Source organism: Hirundo rustica, chromosome 5 (genome assembly GCF_015227805.2).
Source record: "Hirundo rustica isolate bHirRus1 chromosome 5, bHirRus1.pri.v3, whole genome shotgun sequence".
Lineage (NCBI taxonomy): Eukaryota > Metazoa > Chordata > Aves > Passeriformes > Hirundinidae > Hirundo > Hirundo rustica.
In genome coordinates this window covers 28743828-28758579 of record NC_053454.1, presented here as the reverse complement: position 1 = coordinate 28758579, position 14752 = coordinate 28743828, and the positions used below count along the sequence as shown (strand labels likewise).

The 14752-nt window shown below is 36.1% G+C and overlaps 1 protein-coding gene across 5 annotated transcripts in view; it reads left to right on the top strand.

The window, feature by feature from the left end:
- The window catches only part of SGCZ (sarcoglycan zeta), a 421463-nt gene that overhangs the window by 15971 nt on the left and 390740 nt on the right, over positions 1-14752 (top strand). For 3 of the 5 annotated variants that reach the window (XM_040065418.2, XM_040065425.1, XM_040065424.1), the window contains exon 2: positions 8509-8574. The exons of the other annotated variants lie outside the window; for them this stretch is intronic. In XM_040065418.2, coding sequence (XP_039921352.1) covers positions 8509-8574 — 66 coding nt within the window. The remainder of the gene's footprint in view (positions 1-8508; positions 8575-14752) is intronic. 5 annotated transcript variants of the gene reach the window in all.

Here is a 14752-nt window from a genome sequence, read left to right as displayed (position 1 = left end):
GTTTTGTTTGTTTATTTATTTATTTTTATTTTCCATTGTTTTTTTTCTTACCTTACCCTTTCTGATTTTGTGGCCCTTCAGTTGTTTTCTGAAAAACTTCCCTAAATAAAAGATTTTTGCTGGGCAGTCTGCTGATTTAACGTACTATATTAACGGAAGCAAAGCCATTGTTTTCTTTGAATTCTGCTTTACTCTAAGTGTAATAATTCAATCCTCTTCTAAGTAGTGTACGTATTAAAAAGTGTGTGTATGTACATATAGGGTCATATGTGTGTACAAATTTTATAGGACTGTATTTTTCATTTTCTCTCATTTCAAGTTTTAAAACTTTTTCTCAACAGTGCTATAAGAGGGGTGGTATTATAGTTATAGACTCTCTTGGTTTGCATCTGATTTCATAAGAGCATATCAGAACACCCTCATTAATTTCAGTAAAAAGAGGAAATATTTTCTGAGATTTTCAAGGCTTAAAAATACGTGCCCTGTATTGCGATATATATATAATAGAAGAAATAGTGACAGAAACAGGTGAGAAGAATTTTCCTATGTCATGATCAGTGATATTGGCACCAGATTTATGCTCATGGACATTCTTGCTGTCTAGAGACTTTCTTATATACTCCCTCATTGGTGGCAGCAGAAGTTCAATCAACTCATAGAACCAGGGCAGTGTGTGGGTCTAATTATGCAGCACTATGTGTGTATGTGACAATGAGCATTTTGTAGCTCAGAGGAAAACAGCAAAGGCAGGAAGCATCAGAATTCAAAGGTTTCAAAAATAATGGGCAAGGACACCTCACTTTTTAAGTAACTGCCATAGCCAATAATCACAGTTGAGCCAATAATCACAAAATGAGCATAATTTGATTTAATCTTTTCTCAGCAAGTATCTTCCTGAAGAAGCAGGGGACTTGGCTACCAACTCACCTCCTGCTCTGCATCATGCCAGGGACAGACTGACCCTGGAGCATAGGCCTGGCTCTGCTGCAGCCACCTCTCCCAATGCTGCACTGCTAGTGTTTCTTCAGCTGGCTCCGCTGGAAGACACTTCCACCTTGCAAAAGTAGCTCTGCTGAAAGGACAGTGAGATCTCAGGCCATATTAGTTTCTCTTATGATATCTGTAAAGAAAGGCAGTCCTGTTCCTGAGTTTAATTTGGCTTGAGTCCCATGAAGCATTTTCTTCCTCAGAAGACTAAGTGTCAGCTCAGCTTCAACTCAGAAAATCAAGCCCAGGCATATATTTTACACCTCATAAGTAGTTATAGTGGATGGAAGAAAATGTAGGCTAGTCATCAAAATAAGGGGCAGTGTTACAGCTTTTGCAGCCATGTAATCAAAAATATTCTTTCCTTTTTTGCACTGAGCCACTTGCAGTCTGTAATACACTGAAAAGAGATTTTATTTCCTTTCCGCCCCTCAGTTTCTAGCAAGCAAGTGAATCCACCCATGCCTGTGATACACATACAGGCTGTGTGTGAGAATTATACCAATAATTACTATTTAGAAGTACTCTGCATGCAAATGCCACAATAGGGCATTGAGAATGTATCACATAGTTATGGGAAACACAATAGGAATCTTTCTGTGAGTGAAATAATTATATTTTAACCACGTTGGAACCAAATAATCAAGCTAGCTCTAAATCATTATTCATAAAGATCATTTATGCATTGTAATGCACCCTTGTTCAAATATGGAATATTCTATGAAAGTTTTTGAGCAGCTCTCTAATAGCCATACTGGTGTTGGGTGACAGCAGTTTCATTAGTAACCTACATAAGTATTTCTAACCATGTGCAAATTCATCTTTTATTCCATTGTAATTTATCACAGTGTTTTCACCTTCTATATATATCAAGAGAAATTTTCTTTACTTGAAGATGCTTCCCCAGCCCAAGCAGCTCCATGCATAGGTTAGATAATCCTTTGTTGGTGTAGGAGAGAAGACACTGTTTGCTGTACAAAGTCCCACATTTGCAGGAGAGTGGTTGAAGACAGGGTGGTTTGGAGGAGAGCCTCCACATGGGGAGAATTGCTGTTCAAGGTCTGTTTGGAGAGGCACATTGCTGGAGAAGGCAACAGGAGGCAAGTCTCAAAGATCTCATGCCCATTTCAAATACTTTTAATGAGGTCTTTAGCAAAGGTTCTTAAAACCTTTAAGCATAAAAATCCTCTCATAAGCAGTGACTGAATAAAAGAGGGGACATACATTCTTCTCCAGGAATGGAAATGGATGGAAATATCCCTAAATACTTATCCTGTCCTTATATGCTGTCTCCAAGTACCCTCCTGCAATGTAGCTTCTAGTGCCTGCATGAGAATCTTGAAGCAGCAACATAGTAAAAAAATACCTCCCCCCAGTCCCCTGGTGAAAATCTGAGTGAGCTTGGCTGTTTAATTTAATAAACAAGCAAACAAGTAAGAGTTGATAGAATTCAGGGCAACTTTAGCATATTAAAGGACTTCATTGTTGTGGAGAAGGGCACAATAATAGGTGCACTGGGCATGTACATATCCTCATCAGGCAAACAAATTTGTCAGAGGGAACATGATTAGCTGCTGGAGTAAATTTACCAGGAAAGAGATGAATTGTCAGTCCATTGATGTTTACAGGTTGAGACTGAATGCTTTTCAAGATGGTATGCCTAAGGCAGTCATTATGCTTTACTCTAATTTATGTTACTAGCTTAATGTGGGTAAACAAGGTAAATGGGTGAAATAAACCTGTGACATTGAGAATAATCCAATTGTTCCTTAAGACATTAAATATCTGGAAAAATGAAGTAATCTCAAAGTCGCTGACTAAATAATTTACAAAATGAAGCAATGTTTGCAAGTGCCATAAACACATTTTCAGAAGGGCTGCACAGTTTTTTAGTATGTACATGCAGAGATTAATTTTCTCACTTTTTATTTTGACCCAGGTTTTATGGAAAAGATATACTGCATTTCTGAAGGTAGTGTAGCCATGCCAGAATGAGTTGCATGTATGTGCTATAGCACCTTTGAGAGGTGCATATGTATCCAAATGGCACAGCTTGAATTTGATTGCATTTGTTGTGAGGATTAATTTCTTCCTGACATTTTCAGAAGAACTTAGCTGTACAAATATGTGAAAAATAGATTTGTAGGATATTAACTAGTCAAAAAGGCTTAGCATCATCTTTTGTTTGGAAAGTCAACCCTCCTGTTCTTCTAGAATCTACTAGAAAGTATTTTCAAATGGTAATAGTATTCTAGGCAGAAATCCAGAGCATTATATTTGCTGCCTGGGACTATAAAGTAAGAGTTGTAATATAGTCCCTAATTAAAATATCATGCACAGTAGTGATTTTATTATTCATATATTATCTGGACCATTGAACTAATCTGAAGAAAAACAGCATTCTCAGGAGCACAAGTGAAATGGTTCCCTTTCAATTTTTCCAGCAAAAGGAACAAAATCTTTGGTTTGAAAAATAAGGACTTCTCATAACTTGCTATACAATTATTGTTAGACTTTAGATAAATAAAGGTTATCTTTCTTGTCTGAAGGAACATTCAGGATTACTTTTGTGACCCTTAAGGTTTGGTGGTATATGGTTAATACTTCAAAATGAAAAAAAAAAATAGGAGATGGAGGAACAAAAAAAAAAAAAAAAAAAAAAAAAAGGAAACAGGAGATTGGAAAATAATGTATAAAATTTAACAATCCTTAACTGTGAGACTAAAGCTTATTTTCAAACATGTAAAAGAAATGGGGAGACATAAAGCTTAAAAATCATAATCAGTTATTCTCTAGTTATTTTCTTGTTGCACCAAGCTTACAAGTGTAGGCTTTTATGTCACATTATATAAGTTTTTGTCCATGTCAGTGGCAAGTAGAGTCAAGCTGTTGCAGATTCTGGCTGCAGATATTTGGCTGTGAAGCAGTAGGCACAGGTGGAGTCTGCAGGTCCCCAGTTCAGTCCCAAAGTTGTAAATTGGCACAATTTTCTAAATGACAGAATACACTGGTGAATACAGTATAGAGTACAGTATAGAATATATAGTGTTTAAAATCCACTATATACTTTGTAACAATTTGTCCTCATTTTCAACTGTATTATGTATGATGTTGGTCAGTTCTTTCCTTAAGCATCTATGCCTACCAATGCTGCTGCTTCTGCTCTTCTGAACTTTCAGATGCTGTCTGTATTTCAATAACACTAAACTATAAAGAAAAAAGGTTTATTTCTTCTAAATTTTATTCTACATGCTTTACATTTTTCAGCCTTCAACGAAATCATGGATATTGAATTTTTGTGGCCTTTTGACTATACATCTTTTAAATCTTTCTTAGCCCTGCTCTCTAAAACCTTGAAATCAAGAAATAAAAATTTACTTTACATAGTAAAACATGCAATCCATTCTTAGTTTTTCAGTAAATGTGTACAGAGTAACACTGGAGATTCAGGATGAATAGTTTGACAATCTAAAGCCTGAACCCAGAACTGAGCAATGCTGCAGTGACAACTGAGTGGTCACCTGCCCTTTTTTAGATTTCCAGATGCTGAACCTCCTTTACTGGAATTAAAATAAAACATCAAGCCCATATATGCTCTCTGACCTCTTTCTTTTGGAAAATCATTATTTGCAATACATTATTTGCAGTACATATTTTGCAATACATTATTTGTATTGCAAAAATTTCTGCTCAGTTCATTTTACTGAATTTTTGTTGTACCACAGGTAATGTTTTTTATTTTATACTACTATTTCATCAGTATATATTACAAAAATAAATATCATTATTTTTATAATGTAACCAAATTAATAATGATGGGTATGTAGCTGAGATATAATTTTGGGGTTTTTTTCTATCTGAAACCAACTCATGTTCCAAACTAATTCTTCCAGACTGTTTTACTCATGGCATGGCATTTAATTCAACAAACGCAGCATAAAATGTAAGGATTATGTAGACCAAGCTCAGAGGCAAACTCAGTGTTCCTCTCTGCTGACAAAACGTCCTTATTTATCTAAAAATTCTGAGCTGTTATACTTCATAATTCTCTTTTTCACCACAGAATATATCTAGAGTATAACACAACATTTCTAAATTTTCTATTGAACACAACACATAAATTACATTGCCTTTTTATTTGCTGAGTGCTGTCTCACAAAGAAGTAATATGATACAGAGAGAAGATCGCCTGGAGCTTAGTGTATGGTTGTGGCCTCTAAGCGCTTTGGTTTTTCTCAGCATGAGTTTGCTAATTCACATATTGATTGGTGTTCACTTTGAGATTAGGAATCCAGTTGCTCCATTCAAGCACCATTTTAGGAAGATTGTCTCACCATACATTCAGCTGGCACAGGGTACTTTTGCTTTCCTTGAAAAAAAAAAAAAAAATTAAGCCCATGCAATACTGGAAGAGAAATGCTTGTTGTAAAAGGTTACACAGATATATGTGTACCAAAATCTTTTACAGTTCGCATGCTAATAAAATTAAATAAGAATCTTATGTACATAACTCTTAAATCCATTACTACATACAGCTTTGCCTTCAGAGAACACCAGATTAAGCCATTTATTGTTGTGTAACACTAGGTCATAAACAGCAATTTTTTCCCTTCATGATAAAGCAGCTTAATCCAGTAATCCTTAAGAAAATTGTAAATGTTTATATTAGTCAATTAGAACAAGGCTTTGTTGTGCTCTTGTTCTCTTTCTCTTTCAATATATACCTGATTTATTATTCAGTAAAATTTGTCTTATACATTTTTTCTTCCTGCACTGTGACTTTGCTGCTTGAAAATCTAGATGTATGTTCTAATAGATACTAGGGAAAGAAAAAAAAAAAAAAAAAAAAAAAAAAAAAAAAAAAAAAAGTTTTATTTTGGCTGTAAATTTTAAGCAAGTGTTATTATAGTTTCAAATCTGAATTTCTGTCTATTTTGGATTTTCATAATGGAACAGCTAATAGATATTGATTAAAGGTTTGTTGTTGTTCCTTACAATAGCTGCCAAAACACAAAAAATAATTGCAATGTCACCTGCATTAAGCTCCCCAAAATGCAAAACTGTGGTGGAAACTGATACTTTGGTGTGGTGAAGTCAAAAATTCTTGCGTAATTCTAATTAAACAAAGGGAAGCCAGGGAGAATCATCTCAAAATGGTTTAAGATGATGTATTCTTTTATATCAAGTGAAAATGGAGAGAGGCATGTTTGCAAGTAGTTTGGAAGAGATGTTCAAGATCGAAAACTATCTTGTTGGTGATTTGGTCTGTAAAGCAGGATGCAGTTCAAGCAGGACAAATGGAAATTATCGCACTTCAGTAAAAATAATCAGCTGAGCAATGAAAGATAGAAACGTCCTAACAGGCCAAAAATTGGAAAAAAATAAATTGAGATGCTTTATTGAAGGCAACACCAGCTGTCAAATTCATATTTTTGTAAGGGGAAAAAAACCCAACCAAACCCGGCACCTGGTATCCTGATTTAGTTATTGCACTTAAAATAAAACATTGGCCAGCTGAAGAGATTGTGGAGAAAAGCATGGTGAATGATCAGGTCCAGAAAACATGACCTGAGGAGGAAGGAAATAATCTGCTTCCTTCATCCAATGACATGAAGGAATGACTAATATTGGAACAAGGGATTTGCAGACATTAAGACATATTTTCAAAGATCTGGGGGCAGAGTGAAGAGAGCTGTTGTGGAGTATTCAACAATAGATATTTTTATTGAATGGCCTACGCAAAAGCCTGTGAGGGTGATTTTGGCACAGTTGATTCTGACTTAGGAGGAAGAAACAGACAAAGATCTTATGAGATATCCTTCCAACTCAATTTGGTGTGGTTAGTAAATGTGGGTATTCCAGCACAGAATTGTATAAAGAAAGAGTAAACCAAACCAAACCAAACCAAACCAAACCACAAAAAACCAAACCAACCAACCAACCCCTGCTACTTTGAATTATTCACTTTTTTTTTTTTTTTTAGTTTAGTTTAGTTTAGCTTAGGATATTTTAACTTATGATGATGATGATGATGATGATGATGACCCACCTTGAATAGCTTCACTTCACCTTTCATACACTCTAATTCAGCTTATGTTTTGCCTGTTAAACTGACATAAAAAGTTACTGCATTCCTTACATATTCCCTTCTGCATGATAGGAACTAATCAAATAAATCTATAAAGTATTACTTTACCTTTCCCTACGTCTCTGCTTAAAACTTATCTAGGCTCTGAAACCTACCCCGTCTTCAGTAAGTTACATCCTCGAATCTTGTTAAAAAAATGTTATTTTGTTGTTTCCATGGAGAGAACCTTTCTCCCCCACCCTTCGCTCTTTCTGCATTTATTACTTTCAGTGCAACAATATGTCTTTAGATGCATCAAGAATCTGAAAAATCTCTCAAAATTCTCTCTCAGGGCAAATGCCAATGTTCCAGCAGGAATGCCCACTAGCTTTTATCAATATTGCTATAAAATCCAAATCTCAGCTCTCTTGAGTTTGTTTCTGTCAGCTGATTTATGTTTCTAGTCAAAATGTATTGAAAGAATAAAGTCAAGCTGAATGGCCTTCAAAAAAGTGGTGTAAAATTGAAAAGCAGAACATAGGAAAAGGTTTCTAATCTTGCAGTCTCTTCCAGACTGCATTATTTCTCCATTTTATTCTTCATTGGCCATGTTTTTAACCTTCTTAGGGTTTTTTTGCCACTTCAGAAAGAAAATGGTTTCCCTTGCAAAATTACCTCAGGAAATTAAATTTCCATATACTTTACCACAATTGACTCAAATACTGATTTTTGATTGCCTATAATTTTCTGTTGGGAAAATTCTAGATAAATGAGACAAATTAAAGGAATTTCCATTTTTCAACCTCTCTGATTCAGCACTGGCATATAAATAACCCTCTCTTGTTCTTTACTTTACTCTGTTCTCCCAAGATCTTTCCTTATGCTGCACCCCAGTATCTTTCAAACAGGAATTGCGGCCCCCAAACAGGTCTGCTTGCCATTAAAAGCCACACCCACCTCACATTTTCCCTATTTTGTACATCATCTGTGTCCCCATGTGCTCAGGTAGGAAAGGAGGTCCTAGAACTAAGTCCAAAAACTGCCTTTCATGCATCTCAGCTTCCATGCTTGCTCTTCACATATTTTGTCCCAAGTACAACTTCTACTCAGCTATGATAAATCTCTAGGCAGAGAAAATATGCTTATCCAGTAAGCCTATATAGAACATGAGTTTTAGAAGCACATTTCTAGAAGAAAAGGTGGACAGTAGTAATGAAAAAAATGGGTCACAGGGTTGCTGGTGCCGCGTAGGATGTCTGTGTTATATCACACGTGCTTAATGTCTTTAGCAACAAATACAAAAATGTTTTGCTTCCCATGGCAGTTGGGAGTATGATATCAAGGAAAGAGAGGGAGAGGAACCTTTTTATAACACAGTTCCTTTTTTATGGACGTCATGAACAAAAATATTCCACAAGACTGAATTTCTCATTCATGGCCTCTGTTTTCCACAGATGGATGAAAAGTGGATAATTATAAGTGAGGAAGACAGAAGGCCTGGTGCTGTAAGAACCATTGCTGTGAGTCATGAGCCTGGAGCACATTTCTTTATGACAACTTTGTGTATCTCACTCTGTCTCTTAGGTTATTTATTCCACAGTAGTTACCAGCAGCACATTGGTTCAGTAGTGTTCCAAATATATTCTTTCCTAGTAGAGAAGAAGATGATGTCATCACGGATGTACCTTTCTTTGATTTTGGAAACTGCTTTAACTGGTAATAAATATTGGACTTCCATTTCAGACATACAGAAGGAATGAGCGATTGGAGAATATTTCTGATAGAGCATCAAGCTTTACTTACTCATTAAGTTCTTTCTGTAAAGGGGAACTAATCAGCAGGCCCATTATCACAAAAAATCTTTCCCCTTTCACTACCTAAGTGTAATTTGCCAGCTGGTTGAAAACTTGACCATCTGCTAGAAATTTATTTGTTTTTATGTTGTTGGACTTTTTAAAACCTTTTTTAAAACAGACCGATATATTTCTTTCCACAGTCACAGATTTTGAACTAGATTTTTGGAGCATGCGCCCAAGTTCAAAAAATACCTAAATCCAAGCCCAATAAAAAAATATTTTTCTCCTCTACTGGAAAAGGACCTACTGCTCTCAGTTTACAATCTCATTATAATTTTATCTCCAAGCTTGCCTGAATCAAAAGCATCACCCTGGCTCATGGCCCCATGTATTGGCTTTGTGTGGCAAGGTTTTGGTAGCAGGGGATCTACAGGGGTGGCTTCTGTGAGAAGCTGGCAGAAACTTCCTCTGTATCTGGTGGAGCCAATTGCAGCTTGACGTATTATAGAAAATACGGGTACTGATCTAGTATCAATACCCAACTGTGATGGACAAAAACTTTCTAACAATTTAAAGTTAGAAAGTGTATGTTTATTACAACGTTGGACAGCATGAGGGATAGCTCCCAATTACACACTGTGATTTACAGGTGATCACAGAGTCCTTTTATTTACAAAAGTATTGAATACCCAAAACACAAATGCGTATTTGTAAGTCTGGTACATCCCATTCCCCACTTCATATGATAATTAGCTCAAAAGATATGAAGCATGCGTAGTTTGTTCTTTGAAATGGGTCGGTGCTCCTTTTCATGGGGAGGGGTCCCCAAAATGAGGAAGTAAAGAAGTCTTCCTCGTTCTGACCTTTCTACCTTTTCAATGCAAATGTGATAAATGAACCCTTGGTAGGACTCCTGTTTCCTGTCTTCGTGACTGTTCAGTGGGTTTCTGGGCAGAGGAGGCCTACAATTGTCTTATGTTCCTAAAAGATATTTATCAGTTTCTGTATTCTTCGTTATAAACACAGCTAACCAAACATAAAGCTGACAAGTAATCAGTTATTCAAATATGGAAGAGTGATCCCAAATCCGGTTTCTCTTCGTTAATTACTAACTTTTAATTTCAGCAAAGCCTACCTATCTAATTTTAGTTAATTCCAGCAAAGCTTATCTCTAACTAAAATCTTAACCCCTCTAAAATCCTTAATTCTCTGAAGTTTATGTCTCAGCTGGCTCCAAGGTGGACCACTGCTGGCCAAGGCCAAGGCCAGCAGACACAGTGGTAGCATCTTTGGGATAATGCATTTAAGAAGAGGGGGGGAAAGCTGTGCAACAGGAGGCAGAAAGATAAGTGAAAATATGGGACAGCACCGCTCTGCAGACAGCAGGGTCAGTGCAGGAGAAGGAGGAGGTGCTGCAGAGGCAGGGATTCTCCTGCAGCATGTGGTGCAGACAGTGGTGAGGAGCTGTGCCTCTGCAGCTCGTGGAGGGCCACAGTGGAGCAGAGAGTCATGTGCAGCCTGTGGAGGACCCCAGTTGGAGCCTGAGGGAGGCTGTGAGCCCTTGGAAAGTCTGTGCCGGAGCAGGTTTGTTGTCAGGACTTGTGACCTCACGGAGGACCCATATTAGAGTAACCAGGGCCTGAAGGATTGAAGCCTGTGGAGGACTGTCTCCTTGGGACTGACATGTTGAAGAAGGGGCAGTGTGAGGAGCCCTCCTGCTGAGGAGGAAGGAGCACCAGGCATGTGTGATGAACTGACTATAACTCGCATTCCCCATTCCCCTGCACTGTAGGGAGGAAAGAGGTAGAAAATTTGAGGGTGAAGTTAATCACAAGAAGAAGGAAGGGGTGGTGGAGAGTTGTTTTATAATTTAGCTTTAATTTCTCATTACCCTATTCTTATTTTGGTTCATGATAAATTAAACGAATTTCCCTAAGTCAAGTCTGTTTTGACCGTGGTGGTAGCTGCCAAGTGCTCTCTCCCTGCATTTATCCTGACCCGTGAGCCTTTCATTATGTCTTCTCCCCTGTCCAGCTGTGGAGGGGAGTGATAGAGCAGCTTTGATGGGCACCTGGCTTGCAGGTGGCCCACCGCAGCCCGAACCCATTAATTTGTTGAGTTTGATTGAGTCATCAGTACTCTGTAGTACTAATCAATAGACGAACTCTCTTGAAGAGACAACAAGCCTTTGTTTCATTCTGTTCAATCTATATTATTGAGTTGTAGATTCAAAAATAACTTACAAGATATACTTTTGCAAGATAGAATTTTGGTAAAATCTTTATTGAAACAATTTAAAAATCAGAATTTTGATAATGTTGTTGTTTCTGGTGAGATTCTGGAACAAGATGAATCAAAACAAAACTAATCCTAGAGTGCACTGCATTCTTCCACCAAGGTTTTTTTAAAACTCAAGTGTAATTCCTCATGCAACACACATTTCTCACCATAAACCTATGACAAAGTTTTTGAAATTATTCTCACAGTTTACCACATTTTTATGTTTCTTCTTGAGAATTTTCATGTAATTCACTAATGCTAGACAAATGAGAGTTACAAAGATCACAAATGGTGCTCCTTCTCTTGCTGTTTTCTGTTTTGCTGTTTTCCCCATCTTTAGACCCTAGACTGGTCAGTGAGAAAGATACATTGAAAGAGCTACACTTTTGAAGTTATTTTTCCCTGTAGAAGAATATATACATCTTTTTGCTAAGGCAGATCTTTTGACTGGCACTCAGTCTTGGCTTATTTGTATCTCTGGAGCAGCAGAAGCTCCACACAACCGGGCAGCTGCAGGGCAGGCACACTTGAGCAACAGTGAACAGTTTGACTTCAGTGTTAAGCAGTTCATTGACTGTATAACTCGAGAAAGTGAGTGGAATATATGCCTGAATAATCACGGAGTCAAAACTTTGTAAAAGTGTAAAATTCACATATATTGGAATAAATGTGAAAAGACAGTGAACTTTAGAGTTAATATAACTTCTAGAAATAAAATAGCTTCTAGAGATTACTCTACACATTGCAGTTGAAGAAATTTATTTTGCCAAACTTGGAAAAAAATAGCTTTTTTTGTATATTCAAATATTAATTAATCTAATGTATAATTTCTAGGAAAAAGACAGAAGAAAAGAGATAAAATTAAATAGGTTGAAATATATACATGTTTCTTGTGGAAAGAGATGAAAAAGGCTGTGTTCCCCACTACTGGTGGTAGGATAAGATTATCTTATCTGGAAGAAAAATTTAGTAAATTATATTTGCATTACAATTAGCAAAAAAAAATTGCAACAAATAAAATAATTCAATCAGCTTGCTATGTATTAGACTCTTCAATGATAAAATTAAAAAGTTGCAGAATAGTGTGAATTCCTTAGTATCCATGTTTTCATGCTTTGCATATTAAACGGCCAGTTAATCAAAATTGTCTACTCTCCTGTTCTTTAAAGAAGGTGCTTTTAGTTCATCAGCTTATTTTAAGCCAGTAAGTGTACTTGGAAAAATGACTAGAAACCTTTTAGCTAGGCTACTTGCAGGTTTTACATTATTGTTGATGTGGCAATTGACTTCAGTTATTATTATTACAATTTTCAGTGTAGAATATAATCTGTTAGTGTTGTCTGTCTAATGTTACTGAAAACTCGACTGTTTTTTTCAGTTTGTTCAGTCACTGGTAAGAGTTTTCATTATGTTGTCTTTTTTTAGATTCAGAATTAAAAATTACTGACATGAAATGGCAGAATTTTTAAATAAAAATGTTAAGAGCTTGTACTTCTGGTTTTGGAAGTGAGTCCAAAAGTATCAAAAAACTTACTGGTTGTTCATTTAGAACTAAAAATTCTGTGACTGCAATACCCCAAGTCCTAAGGCACTCAACATTTAAGGCTTTAACTTGTTCTCAGTGAACTTCTTTTTATGGGAACAATACTGATAAATTGGTTGACTCCTTTGAACTATAGTATGTGTGGTGAAACTTATGTAAGTTAGTATTTTACCAAGTTCTACTTCTTCTGTCATAGGGAGGAAAAAAGGGCATTTCTCCTCCCTGTCCCTTTTATCCTAGGTGGCAGTTCATTTTATATAATCAGTTGTTACATTTTAATCTGAAGAGAAGCAGCAGGAAGTGTGATCAAAACTTCAGATAAAATTATTTCTTTTCAGATTACAAAAGAGCTCTTGAAAAGGCTTCAATAGGAAAAGAATTTACAAATGTACTTGTTAATTGGTTGTGGTAGAAATGAGTGCCTAGTTTCGAATTGTAATATGTGTCGCTTTAGATTCTAACCTTTTCTTCTTGTTTCATTTTCTCAGCTAGGTTAAAGAGCTCTTTTCTACCTAGCTTTTTCACTCTATGAAGATACTTTCATAGAGTAATCAAGTTATTCCTGGTACTTTTTGTTAAAGGAAACAGCTTGAGCTCTTTGAATCTTTAATTGTAAAATAGATTCTTAGGTACTAAATTTTCAACAACTAAATTTTCTTTCAACATATTTCCTAATTCTTCAGAATCCATTTTGAGAAAGAAGCACGCAACTATTGAGATCTCTCTGATAAGCTGCAAAGATACTCTGCAAAGTCTACCTTACAGTATATATTAATATGATTTTTTAAATATGTACATATGTCTGTGTGTAGATGTGTTTGTGTGTCCAGTCAAAGGTTTTATTTGTCTTTTTTAAATTGGCATTTTGTAGATGACTTCCTGAGCATGTTTTCATTGTAGGCCAGAGCACTAGTCCATTTTTTCTCTGTTTAGTCTGTATTTAATTTGTATATTTTGTTCCTAGGTATGTATTAGTTAAGTTCACACAGTCCATAAGGGGCTCTGTCCCTTGTAGCGCCCAGACTGACAGCTCTGGAGGTGACACACTGCAGCTGTGGTAAAATGTGCACCATTTATCCCTAGGCAGCATTTATTTCCTTGGTCATGTAGGTCAGGAGGCTGACATGGCATCTTCTAGTGTGGTACCAAGTCTTGACAACAGGGAGGATGGAAAGTACCAATGATTTGACTTCTCTAATTATTAATATAAATTTATGGGTTTTGTTTTGGTTTTTTTTTTTTTTCAGTTTTTACTTCCATGGGGAGTTTCTTAATCCATAATCTCGGTAAATTGTGGATTGTTACTGGAAGATGGTATAAAAGATCTTTGAGAATCCAAACATTTATGAGTGCTCCAGTAAAATGACAAAAGCAGCAAGGAAACTGCTACTATTTTGGAATCTGGCTCTCAGCAAAACAATGCACAAAAGCACATGGGAATGCACAGTAAATGAGTTTCAACTATTCAGTGATGCACATATCATTGATCTGATTTTGAAAGTGCCTCTATATTTTTCATAGTATTTCTAAAATTATGAATAAATGATGAAAACTCTCAGTGTGCATAATGCATTCACATTCTTACTGTAAATCCTTAAGCCATAATACCACAGTTATCATCTACCTTGTCACATTTACTGTAATATATTCGGCTTGGGTAGTGATTATAGGTAGGTTCTAGCTATGGAGACCTTTTGGAATTATGAAATCAAAATGTAGCTACTGAAATACTGTGTAATAGTTAAAGTTCAAATATTGAGGGTTCTCTGGTTTTTTGCCTTGTATGGATTACAGCAATAATATGACATATTTAATAATAGCATTTAATAACTCTACTGTATGCTCCCTGCAGTACTGTGTAGCTCTTTATGAGCTAAGAAATATGTAAGGCATTGAGTGAATCTTTCCTAACTGAATACCACTGCTGCAGGGCTAGCATATTAAAACACATTAAACACATTGAAATTAATGAAGTACTGTCTGTCTGTGTCCAGTGGGTGCTGTATTAAGATTCTTTTTAGGGACATATAGAGGTAGATTTACAGAAACTGTGAAAGAACAATCAACTTAGATTACTTG